At 37.1% G+C, this 13,621-nt stretch overlaps 1 protein-coding gene across 1 annotated transcript in view; it reads right to left on the reverse strand.

The window, feature by feature from the left end:
- DOCK2 (dedicator of cytokinesis 2) overlaps nucleotides 1-13,621 on the reverse strand; it is a 197,169-nt gene that overhangs the window by 181,983 nt on the left and 1,565 nt on the right. The window contains exons 2-7 of the mRNA XM_086470823.1: nucleotides 11,507-11,590; nucleotides 8,510-8,550; nucleotides 5,811-5,866; nucleotides 5,562-5,658; nucleotides 3,784-3,932; nucleotides 1,631-1,766 (exon numbers count right to left, since the gene is read on the reverse strand). Of these exons, the coding sequence (XP_086326949.1) occupies nucleotides 1,631-1,766; nucleotides 3,784-3,932; nucleotides 5,562-5,658; nucleotides 5,811-5,866; nucleotides 8,510-8,550; nucleotides 11,507-11,590 (563 nt within the window). The remainder of the gene's footprint in view (nucleotides 1-1,630; nucleotides 1,767-3,783; nucleotides 3,933-5,561; nucleotides 5,659-5,810; nucleotides 5,867-8,509; nucleotides 8,551-11,506; nucleotides 11,591-13,621) is intronic.

Below are 13,621 nucleotides of genomic sequence, written 5' to 3' on the forward strand. Positions count from 1 at the left end.
AATATTTCCAAGGAACACAATAGTTAAGCTGTTTCTCTTCCCTTCTCCCTCCATCTCCAGAAACCTTCCTTTCTTGAAAAATCTTACATTTAGTTTCATTCAGGAGAACAGAGCCAGGTTAAGTTTCCCTCCTGTATATGAATGTATTCAAAACCTTACCTCCCAAGAAAATCAGGCTGCTTTCAATGAAACCATTCTGAAGTCCTTTCTAAAAATTTGGTTAAAGACTGTGCCTAAATGATTTGACAATGCTTTTGCTCTGCTGCAAGAACTTAAACCCCTTTAGGAGAAAGGGGCAGGGAGTTGTACTCTATGGTCCTTACCGGTCCCTTCCAACTTGAGATATTCTATGACTTCTGTATCTTGGGCCAGTTCTTCAGCCACTGGGGAACTGTATAAAGGGTGAAACCTTGTCACCCCTTTTAAAGAGAAGGGAAAGTATCAAGCTGTCACTACAGAGGCAAGCCTACAAGTCTGAAAGAAGTGATTTTTAAACACAGTAGGATATAGCAGAAGTCTTACTGCCCACATCATAATGGGGTTTCAGTATGCTAGGAACACTAGCAAAACAAAACCTACCTCTTTGAAGAGGAGAGAGATAACATATGCTGAGATCAGGACACAGCTGAGCAGGTTCATTGGCTCAAAAATAGGCTCCTAATTTCTGCCTACGTCCCATTTTAACCACCTAGAAACAGCTAGGTAACATTTGATGGCCTAGCTTTTTTTATCCATTGTTTGGCTCTATTTTTGAAACAAGTCAACACAGTCTGTTGCAGACTACCAAGTTTAATTTTCCTTATATTGTCAATTAATTACATTTTGCTGTTTGGGAAGCAAGATTTATTTAGTGACACTGACAAGAACAACTCACAAGGTGTTTTCCAGTGATTTGTCCTGGGCGTTACTGAAGTGTCATGACAGCCCAACTGTTTTTTTGCCAAGTATTTTACTTGCTTTATTACTGTTTATTTTCTCATAAATGAGGAAAAGAACCCAAGTACCTTACAAGTCCCTGAACAGATTTAGTATAGGAAAAGGTCAAGGAAGTGTAGTCATCTCCTCTGCATTTTAAAAGATGAAATTTACACACTCATCAGCTTTGCTTAGGCATGCCAACTTCTGGCATCCACAAGATTATGCTAAGTTCACCCGAGTTCCTCTTTATTGAGCTTAAATTCTTGACCGCCAGCAGACTAACTATCAAGCAGCAATACATAGAAACATCTCGTGTTGTCACAAGAACTAAAAAAAAGCTTTGGGTAGTCGTAGCTTGCAGCCTAAACTCCAAGTATGTAACTATTCACTACATGAATCAGCCTATTGAGTAGCCCACAGACAGAATGAGGAGACCTATTTCCGTTCAGGAGGCCAAGAATGGATTTATAACCAGCTTTAGAGACAGGCTTTCAGCCTAGCTCGCAGCCTGAATCCACTGCATGAATGCAACTAATTCAGTTTGAGGCTTAGCCATATTTATAAGATATGAATGTGAATCTACTCTTAGTTCAGTCAGAGGCAAAAGTTTCCACCAACTTTTATGGTAGAAGGTTATATCCTCCAATCCTTATACTGGTTTTTCATTTTGATTTTCACAAAGGAAGCATTACGTTTGGCCAGTCATTCCTACCATTTCCTCCTTGATTCGCTCAGTGATTTTATTAGTCGCTTCTTCATGTGCATGGAATAGGCTGATGACACTGGTTTTATCTGGATCCAATATATTTCCATCTTCATCTCTAACTATTAGATCTAGTTCAAGTATCCTGTGAAAATACAAAGAGCATAATGGCAGAGTTATTTCCTCTAAAATAAGGCTTAGAAATGTAAGGCCTTCAACTTTTAAAGCAATAAAGTAAGTTTAAATACATGCAACAGTATTTGATTGAAGAAAAATTTAACTAAACCTCACAGTTTTCTTTTCAAGCTGTTGTACAGTATTTATCCATTTTAGGGATTTATAGTAATCTTGCCAAAGCATCTAAATACCTATCACATAAAATATATCCACCAGGTTCAATGACTTAAAAAGCAAGCGATGAAGACTGCTTGAACATATAACCTTTGTAATCAAGATGCACAGGTTTTTCCTGTTACCTTCTGCTTTTGTATTGCTCACTTACTCTCCCAGTCCAGTTAACTAACTACTGTGCTTTTCGGTCTCATACAAATCATGCCTTTTTTCCTTTCACTCCCCCCACCCCGCCCTGTTCAAAACTCAAGTCTTACCTCCATACAACCTACATATTCTTGCCCACAGTGTCATGGTGTCACTTCAGCCAAAAGTTACCGTTTCTTGCCTATCCAGGATCTCAGTCCTCCATCCCCCTCTCAGATTGGTCTACTTAATTCCAAACTGTATCTTTCACAATTTATAAAGAGTACTGGCTGCCCTTATGGCACTGGTAATGTTGCTTGCTGTATCAGACTGCAAGCCGTCTTTGTCACCTTACATGATTATCCACAACCTCTCCTGATTTCCTTTCCCACAATGATCCACTCAGCTTCCGTGGTCATTCCCCTTTATTCCCTCCCCAGTGTTTGACAAGTTTCCTTCACATGTCAGAACTCAACCGCACACTTTCAGGCACTTACAAATACTGTCTAACTTGAACTTTTTCTCTATACAGTCCCAAACCATTTTAAACATCCCCTTCATCGCTGCTTCTCTAAAGGAAGGAGCTTACTGTCTCATAATTTGGAAAAAAGAGGAGCATGAAAACAAAAGCCTGAAAGTAAAGAAATATTAGTGTTGTCTTAGTCAGAGCTAGGCTGCTTTGATTGGAACATTTCAAAGTAAAATCTGTCTTAAAGTGACCATTCAGCTCCACATAATGTAGCAGGATACATGTATTCCTATAGCGTGTTCTGTAAGAATACAATTTATCAGAAATCTGTGCATCAAATCACAGTGAACAAATTAGGAGTTTTGTAACATCCTGTGGTCATTGTTTGTGTCTAGCCACAGGTAACTGAAGACTTTCAGCTCCATAGGCCTTCGGGCTGCAATAACCACAGACACTTGCAATGGCTAAATATAGTTTATAAGCAGATTCCAATGCCTATAAAACCAATACTATGAAGATTTGTTTACCAGGCTCTCTCTCCCCCTTTAGCAGATAGTACAAAACCACTGAATGCCACATAACCCCATTTTTGCCAAAAATGTGTTGTGTTGCAGTGACTTCATTAGCAAGAAGCAGACAAGGCAAGGCATTTTGCCAAATAGCTATTCTGCCCCTGGTAGTTTCACTTCTATAACCAGAGTTCTGCCTAGAAATTCCCTAGTAAACTCGGGGGGGGGGGGGGGGGGGGGGGGGCTTCCCTTTAGCAAGGCTCTGTACGTTTCAAACTTTTCAGATTTTGTTATTCATCCACCACACTAAGGTCTCTCAGCACCACTTTCGAAGTGGTAGCATAACACTACTAGAAGTAGGCAGTGTTTGTGAAGAATGGACAAGTTTTGGGTCCCAAGTACACTGATGTTATATGTATATAAAGACCAGTTATCTGCCCTCAAATCTTTACAATTGACAAACTCATATATCTATAATTAACAAACAAATCAATATTTTGAAAAAGCAATTTGTTATGAGAAGCCTCAAGACTGTATCTACTGTTGTCACAGGAATAGCAGGGAGAAGTTTGAAAAAGATTTGATATGTCTATATGTCACATCAATGAGTTACAAAACTGTGAACAGGAAAACTTCATCATCATCTCTGTTCTGGCTGGGTGCTTTAAAATAAATCATGTTTCCCAGAAGCAACACAGGCCACTTACTTGTTACCATAGTCGATTTTGGAAGTGACTTTCTGTTTGAGTTCTTTGAGCTCATCTTTTGGCAAGGTCCCGGACAGAAGCTGTGACCGCCACTCCATTAAGTCATACATCATAGACTGCACCTGCTGGAACCTCTCTTTCTTATTCGTCTGTGATATATAAGAAAACAATAGGTTTTAAGCTTCAAGTTGAAGTGAAACGTTGGTCTTGACATTGAAAGTATGTGTCACATTTCATGCTAAATGATTGCAGGAGCTAGAATTAGGCAAAGTACTGAGCCTGGCTTCCTTTGTCCTCTCATCCCACAAATTGTTAAGGACAGAGTCTCCCATGTGACTGTAAAGAAATGACATGAAATTTAACCAGGTTTTATGGAGATAGGGAACTGCGGTATTTTTGTTTTATTTAATTGTGCTGGTTTAAAATTTGTTAACTAAGTCTCATCAAGAGAAAACATTATAGAAGCAACTTACTTCTGTATGAGCTACTGATAACATGCTGGGAACAGCAACATTTGATTGTGGTACTAGTACATTTAAGAGAAAAGTGAGAGAATGCATAGAAGTCACTAAAGGAGTTCCAGTGTCATTCTTGGAAACAAGGAACGTTTTAATTCTTGACTTTAACAAGAGAAGGACTAATAAGTGATGTGTTTCAGAACATATATTTATGAGGAAAAACTACACCATATTCAAGACTTCTTTGCCCCAGCAGAAAAAGAGCAAAACCTAATGACTGGGATCCTGGAGCAGTCAGTTCAAGTGGTTGAAACAGGTTATGCATTAGAAGAGGCTACTCAAGTACTAGAGAATTCACCATCATTTGATGTCTCTCCAGGCAATCTTTTAACTTAAGTATGAGAGCCAAAAATCCATAAACAAGTCACTAGAATGAGTGGGGTTTAATCTAGAGTTAAAACATGCAAAACATCTATGGTTATGCAAAGGTAAAAATTAGCCTTCTGTCCTTCAAGTTTTATCTCTCAGCATCTCGTAGTTCAAGAACAGGTATAATATTATAAGAAAGGTTTGGTCTCTGTATAAAAGGTAGTTGAGGCCTGCAAGAATATTTCAGGTCCAATTAAATTAAAAAGATAATTTTAAAAAATCATTAATCACTTCTACAGTTCTATGTTACACTGTGGGCATTACAAACATATGCAAAAGACCACCATGACTACAGGTTGCTCGCTTACAAGGAACACAGGTGCTGATGCAGTGGCCATTTTGACTAATACCTCTGAATTCATTGCACTTTTATGTCTTGGTAGAAGTGGAAAAAAACAGTTTTCTCCAAGATGGAAAAAAATATGTTTTTCTTTAAGAAATGTAAAATTCAGATATTGAAAGTAAAAAGACTGACTTCTTGAAATTGCCAGTTGTTAATAGCTACACATTTCCAGTAACCCTTGAACCATTTTGTTCTAGCATCCCAAGAACATGGTGAATCTTTTTCAAATGCATCTTAGTGGTGTTTGATACTCATGTCTTGAAACTTGTCAACTCTAAAAAGAACAATTATGAAAAATTTATCATGTACAGGATACTCAAGGTTGAAAGTGAAGGCGTGGAGTTACGCCATTCCTCAGCAGTAAGTCAGCCTTTGAATTTAAAACCGTTGAGGAAAATGGTAATCATCTAAGCAGTGATGAAGAAGTAATTTCTTAAATCCTCCCAGATCCTGCCCCTCATCTATGAAAAGACACTAATTTGAACAAGGCCTCAATATGCATAAATAGGACTAATTAACAAGTCACAGAGGATGCAAAAATGTCATACCACGTAGAGCTGTTTCCAGATGCTTCCCCACTCCCAGAGAGTAGTGGTAACTTCTTGAACTAAAGGAATTTCAGCAGGTATTATATTTTCTATCTGTCTAGGAAAGAAGAATAATTAACACAATGAAAACAAAATAACAAAAAAAAAAGTATCTGAGTTCCATGCGTTTATATTATTGTTATATAAATGCCTTAACTCATTCTTTAGCAAACAAGATCCGTAATGTAATAAAACAGTTAAATTCAATACCTTTTCTTTTCAACACCAGCTTCCTTAATGTAGATGAAAGATTTAGGAAATATTCCCTGTTGAAGGAAAAAAAGAAAAAATACAATCCACTCTTATTCTGCAAGAACATTTAAGTAAGAAATGAGAGATTTCCACAACCCACTTCTAAATTTTCTTTGTAAAACTACGACTATGAACATAAACTGTAATCTCCAAATTAACTGGCGTCTATCTAGTTTTCTGTCCAGCTAGACGCGTTTTTGTTTGACAGACAAAAAAGAGAAGATTTGTCATATCATTTTCTGCAAACACAGAATGCACAAAAATCACATTTCTTCAAAAGAAACACTATCTTCCATTCCCATCCGCCCATCTACTCCCCAAGAAAACAGTACATACAGTGTAGATACAGTAAAGAAACATTTCTCTGTCTATCAGCCCATACATTTCTTGTTCTAGGAAAATGTAATTTTAGTCACTCAGGATGAATACCAAAACGGCCGCTGACATGAAGGATAGTAAACTCCAGTTTACTTTGAGGCATAAATGCCAAGAACACTGTGCATAAGACTTTAATTATTTTAAGAAAAAATAGTGACCTCTTGTTTGGAGTGCGCAAAGGAGGGAGACACTTAGTAAAGCCATGAACTCTCAGCCCTCCTACGTCTATATGGCACCACTGGAGTTGAGATGATGGCCTCATTCTGTACTGTCTAGGGCCATGCAGGAAGATGCCCAGCAAGACGTAACAAAGGAGGCACCAGATTTCATGACATTCTTAGTATTTATTTTTAATTGTCCTGTGTAGAAAAAAATGGTACCAGACAAAATGATCTGATGTGATGTGTCCTTGCTCTACAACAGCTGAAATGTCTTAAGACACCCTAAAGAAATGTTTGACCATCAGTCTATCCACGAGAATCCTTACATTAACTAGCAAATTTAGTCTCAGTAATTAAGCTAGGTGGTTCTTGGATTCTTCTCTGTTCGATAGCTGACATCCATATGTGGTACCTCACAAAGGCTTTCTCTCAACTAGATTTCAGCTTTTATAGTCGTTTTATTTTAGCACTGGATCTTAATCAAAACACAATCGTGTCTTATCACTTCAACAGTTTTTCATTAAGATTTAAGTTCAGAAGAGTCCATGAAGAAGCAGAGTAAAAAAGAAGGTACCATTAATAACTAATTTAGTGAAATCTTAGCGTATGAAATTAATAATGCTTCTTAAAACATGTTATGCATATTGACCTTGATGAAAGCCTTTAGCACTACTAAGAATTAGCTAAAAGGAAGTGGTTAGTTCTGGTAAATGTTTTCCCTTTCCCTCAAGTCTTAGACTTTAAGTTAAAATTAAAAAAAAATTAATTAGAATAAACAGCAATAACATTTTGAGCCAAAAGAAATGTCAAAGGAGTATTTAAAACACAGTATCGGACAGGATGGGAGGACGGTTAGCCATTCTTTCATATCTGCTCTCAAATTATTGCAGATCAGCCAGCTAATAGTAACTACTTGGGGTAGCTTCCACAGAAATACTATGCTGTATCAAGAACTTAGGGTGAAGCACCTTATCACTAACCTGGCTTCCACCTCATCTATGACAAGCTAGAAATGGAAGCAAGTGAACAAGGTGTACTATACAGTTGTATTTGAGCTCATAGAATGGGAGAAACAAGAGGTAGAAGTCTGGAGAAAATGATTATGCATAATTATCACAAACAATTATTCATTCTTCTGTCTTGTAGGATGTGCAGTCATGGAGCAATGAAATGAAACAGTAAATCAAGCATCTAATACTTCCAAAAGGAAACTAAAATATTTTACTATCACATACAGTTTGAAAATAGACACAAAGTAGCTACTCTAACTGAGTGCAAGTTATTGCTGATACCTGCAAACCACTGGATACAAAATAGGAAAAAGGAGGAACAGACAATTTAAGATGGTTCCGATTTTTTCAGATGGTATCTTGTCTGCCAACAACTGTCCCTCTGCTCCCCAGGTATCCCTTTTTAAGCAGCTGTGAAGGTTTTGTATATTGTTATTCCTGGCTACAGAGAAGCAACTTCCACCAAAGATTTTTACTGTAATATAGACATGAGTAACTTCAAATTCCTTTGCAATGCTGCTCCCTAAAAAAAAATCTGTTACTAGGACCAAGTCTTGAAAAATGCTTTTCTTCTAGAAAAGTGCATTTTAAACTAAAAAGTAATTTTCTTGCTACCCAGGAGTCGTCATACCCAGGGCAAAAACTATTCGTTTGTGGCTGCCCATCTTTAAAAAAAAGTCCATATTCCTATATCTAATCAATAACATTTTTGTACATTAGATATATTTAAGAAAGTAAGCCTCATGGGATTTGTTTATAATGAATATAGCCTAAGGAGTCCTTAGGAAATAAATAAAAAAAGCAGCAGACATCTAACAGCAAATTAACTCCAAAAGTTATTTCAAATTATGTCTTCATCAGTCTGTTACCCTGAAGGCACGGTAATTTTTTCTTTATTGATCTGCTTCTCTGAGTCTTCACTTCTAATATTTACCAACATTGTCCAGGACAAATGCTGATCATTTTATTAATCTTGAAAGGAAAGAGAACGGAGATAGGTAACCCCACAGGTCAGAATAGGACTATCTGATAAAAGACACTAAAAAACCCCACTTTATCAGCTGATTCCTTAAAAATAGTTGCGTAGGAATAAATAGTGTGATCTTACCTCTGATCCTTTGTGTCTTACTAGATAACCCTTATACCAATCTAAAAGGAAGAAAGAGTTCACTTAGTGTGACAGAATATATGTATATATCGTTTCGTATAAGAACTATCTAGCATAGAGTGTTTAAAATTAAAAATGCATAAGTAAAAGTGAAGTTGATATCGGGAAGCATATTTAGTATGACTTGCACATTAGCAAGTACGATTATATGGTCTACTTTCAAGTCTTGCATAGTAAGTACAGATAATCTTAAACAGATTTAACACCTCCACACTCATATAAAAAAGGTAGAATAAGCTGTTGTGTAGTGTAATACATCACACACCCAAACACACCTATGTCTCTGTCTCAACCAAGATCAGTCACGATACCGGATAGCCCATGAAGCATTTCCAGTTGTGTTCTAGATGTAGTATTAGTCCAATACAGTACATGCTTGTTATCTATCCAACTTCCTTGAATGTAAGAAGAGTAAGCCATCTCTCTGTCATGAGGAATTACAGCTTTTGGACCCAACTTGAATAAGCAGCTTCCTACTGTGAAGTTCAAGTTAGAACCTCAAGAAAACGAAGGGCTATTATGGGGCTGCTGCTCCGTTCATAGTTAGAAACCCCTTCTGAAAGGAAAGAGTGCAGTATTGCAGTAGTGGCAGGTAACACACTAATTCAGACTTTGTTCCATCTGTGCCCCAGTTAAGTCACAATAAACTTCTACAAAGATCATAAAATGAAGAGCTCAACCTCACTAAATTACAGCAGAAGCCACGTCCACTGTGCACACATTCCATCATGAAACATTACCTGCACAGCAACAGTGATCAACTTTGTTGAATACTTGTTCTATTTTACCCCAAAGGAAGAATTTTATGACTAAAACTGTACATTTTCTGAGTATAATTTCATGAACAGATATTTCTTCCCTACCACCTTTTCTCTCTCACCATTTCTAACACAGCACAGGTATTTCAGCCATGCAACCAAAGCATAAGAAGAAAAACTATCCCAAACCCTAAACAGTACTGCGAGAAAAGCAATGTTAAAACGTCACAGGAGAATCACTGTCCTCAAAGACAGACTCAGGACAGATTATTTTTTTTCGGGTTTTCAAGCACTGGGATTTTTTTCCAATATCTTCTCAACAATAGAATTCCAACTTAGTTCTAAAACTGAATTATTTGCAGTTTCCAATTTACAACCGAATGTGTAAAATCTATTTCCTCCCATTTGCTGTGACTGCACACATATGTTCTGTGCATATATTTTGTGTGTGCAAAACAAATTAAAATAGCACATAAAAGGAGCATTGGGAAAAAACCCACCTGCTACTGTTGGTTACGCTTCAGCTGCAGCTGGCAGCGTATTTTTAAGATATCTGATAAAAGATTAACTTCCTCACACAATATGAAAGACTCCACTTCATTGACAAACATATTTCATAAAGCAAGCTATGATATAGCGTGTTAAGGGCAGAGGATTCAGAAAGACTTTTAGACAAAAAACAACCCCGTAAGCTCACCACTCAACGTGCTAGGCTGGGCTGGCAACCTGACGACAAATGTACCACAGGAGTCAGAAACCTGAAATGTTCTTTCAGCAATTAACAGAGACTACATAGGGATGAGGAAGTTTCTGGTTTGCCAACGTATTATTTTCTTAGCCAAAATGTTCAGAAAGAATTATGCAGAGCTTTCATTTTTTAGGAGAGGACATGAGTCATTGCTCATGACTAAGAGATGCATCTGTTGACTAAAAGTCTAATGAGTGACATCAATATTTTCACTGATGCTTAGAGATGTAGAATTTCTCTTGCAAATAGAAAAAGAAAAAAATATGCTTCTGTGCTCCAAAACACTGGAGGTATGGTTTCACGGGTGCTCTTCTCTCAAATACTCTCCACGCAAAACAACCTACAGCTCTATAAGTGGAATGGGCTGGGCTCAAACAGCTTCAGATTCTTTGCAGCCTTATGACTACAACGTACAAAGTGTCTTTCAGCACTGAAAGACATAGTGCAGCAGTTGGGCCTTTCTCTTTAACATAACTACAGTTAATAAGATACAACTGACAGTGGAAGTAGGTTGAAGATAATTTTACAACACATTTTGCAAAGCTTGAAGCACTTTACATTTTTATTTTTTTTTAAACTCTTACCTGGTCAAGAATATCACTGCAGACTGATAATAAATTACTATTACAAGAACATTTGCAGATACCGAACTGTCGAATTAGTAATAATAATTGCACCCTTGTTGCTAGTGCTAATAAAACTTAAGCTCTGGCAGACGTGGGAGAGAATTCAGTCAGATTGTGAAGGTGCAAATCAAATCAATATGGAGGAATATACTATCACTACATTATTGACAATGAATTCAGCTTCATAACTGTACCAAATTTTAATGTTTGCCTATTCTTCCACTGCTTGTATTTATTTTATGCTTATGCCAGTTGGTCAGATATCTCCACATACCAACTACATAAGTTCGGGTCAGCATGTTGACTGTCCTGCATGACCGGGACTTCTGCTGTTTTCCATGTTCAGTGAGTGGGATTGTTTTCAGAAATGTTTCTATCATGCGGACCTACAGATTACTTTAACATTCTAGATTTCCATCTTCTACTATAGGATAATTAGGGTGCTGAATATCTCCTAGCAACAAATATTTAGTTTAGAAGCAAAAATGTACTCCATTAAAACTTCAATCAAACCTAATATAACTTCCATCAGGTATATTACGAGGTGGCATGAACTTTATAAACTCTGCATTCACCTTGATGACTTCCTCACTTGGTAACGGCTGCCCAAAAAACCCTCATGTACTGCAACTTTTCTGATTTTGGCTCTCCAAAAATGAATAGGTTCTTCCTCAAAAATGACCACCACCACCAATACAAATACGGGCCTTAGACAACTAATTATGCAAAATGGGGAATTGCTGTGAAGTAAAAGGATTAAGTTACTCACACAGAGAAACCTATAGGCTGAAAGCGACGGACTTACCTTCACAGGACTCTAAGATATGGACCACATCCCCAATCTGTAGAGGTAGGTGTGGCATTCCTTTGCCTTTGAAATTGTATATAGCTGAAAAATTAAAGAACAAAAATACTGGTTTTTTGATATAGCCATACACTACAGTTAAACTAAAAACACACATGGCTATTAAGATTCTGATACTAGGATAAACACACCAGAATAAGTAAACAGAACCATAATTCTTTCAAGAAGCTTCATCTGTTACCATTATGTAATTGCTTTTCTTGTGAAAATGGAAAGGTGTTTAAAATGGACAGTGCTGAAAAGAAAAAAAAAAAACAACCCAAGAGCATATGCTTGAAAACAAACTATTCATAACAGCAGGTCTGCACGAAATTTAGAAGGTGCAGGTCTTAAATCTAAACACGTTCATTGTGCTGGAGAATTGGTAGTCTGCTGGGCTGGCTAAGAATTTAGGTGCACAGTTTACAGACATTTATGGCGATGCTGGTGAGAAGGGGCGTAGAGATGCATATGAAAACTGAATTTACTGAATTCTTTCCTGAGTTTAGATGTTTCATCTTAACATTAAACTATGTTTTATATGGAAACAGTATAAAGTTTTGTATTTTTCTGTAATCACTCTGAAAAGAACACAGGAGCAGCAGATTTTTAAAGTGTTCTTATCAGAAGCTTATCTATATGTGGTTAAGAAACAGCTACGTTCCAGAGAGAATTCAAGAAAATAAGCTTCTTTACTAGTTCTTACATTCTAGGGCTACAGGATGTGGGCTGCTACGATAAGCATTTTTTTCTGTATATTTTTTTTCATGGGCTTTGTTATAGACTTTTACAATAGCGTTACAGAGTAGAAGCGGTTATTGAAGGTAGCAACACATATGGAAACTACTTAGAATATGTAAGCCTGAAACCACAATTAAGGCATAGAAGTAGGAACAGCACACTAGCGACTAACCATGACCTCTGTTGTGCAGTAATCAGTCGGCAGAGTTTTCTTTTCTTGTGACAGTGCCCCAATCCATCCGTACATATAGAGCATCCAAACTTGCAAACTGATCTAGAAAGCTGAGCCTTCCTTCGGTAGACTCCTGCATGCCTTTTGCTCCCCCCTGCAGGCTTCTAAAGCAGGATATTCACCTCTGCTAGGTCAAAATGTATACTAATGACACATTTTACTTCAACATTTTAGATTATGTTTAAAGTCTTGAATTGCCTTTAATGAAAATGCCTAAGCTAGGAGAGCAGAGCTAAATAGATTAATCTTCTTCACTTTTTCAGGTGTTCCATGAATTGTGTTTCTTGTTTCTTTTGCCATCATTATAATCATTACATTTCTGTAACAGAAATTAGAAGGCATTTCAGCTTTAATTAAGAGGCTTATTGGACCAAAAATAAGTTCTTAGTTTTGTTGACATGAGGCAGCCTTCGCACTTGTTCATATATGATTGGGTAGAGCAGGACTTGGATCATTAAACAAAAAGGGGGGAGAAAAAAAAAAAAAAAGAAAAAAAACAACTTTGAAGTGAGGCTCTGCTGTCCAGGTTCAGCCATTTAGTCAAAAGAGTCTTGAGGACACTTCCTCAGTGATTCTCAGAGAACAGCCTTAGCTCAACACAAAGTTGAATATAAGTAGTAGATGCGTATAGCCATTGTGTAGTTCTGTTCTGGCTGGCTTCCTTTCATTAGACTTGACACAGATTTCAGGAAACAGAAGGTGGCAAGCAACCCTCCTAAGTTACCATGACATTTAAAGAGATATTTCTAGCAGAGCGTTTGGGGGTGGTGCTGGAGTGTGCGCTCTTACTGTTTTCCCAAAATGTTCTTACGGATATATTGACTAGCATATACTTGAATTTCAAAATATGCACTGCTCTACTTACAGTTCTATTTGTCTCAAAATATACATGCAAATTACTGAGTCATATATTCACATTGCATATTGGTTTTGCTCTCTTAAAACACTTTATTTAACAGCAATTAATATATTGAAAAGTGCAGCAACATACTGACAAAGGAAGTGGCTGTATCAGCTAAGACTTTTCTAAATGACTAAGTGGAAACTTCATGAGAGAGATTTTAATGTAGAATTTTGATTGTTTGGTAGGATGAGTTTAACAA

The sequence above is a fragment of the Leptosomus discolor genome, chromosome 10 (assembly GCF_034619465.1).
Source record: "Leptosomus discolor isolate bLepDis1 chromosome 10, bLepDis1.hap2, whole genome shotgun sequence".
NCBI lineage: Eukaryota > Metazoa > Chordata > Aves > Leptosomiformes > Leptosomidae > Leptosomus > Leptosomus discolor.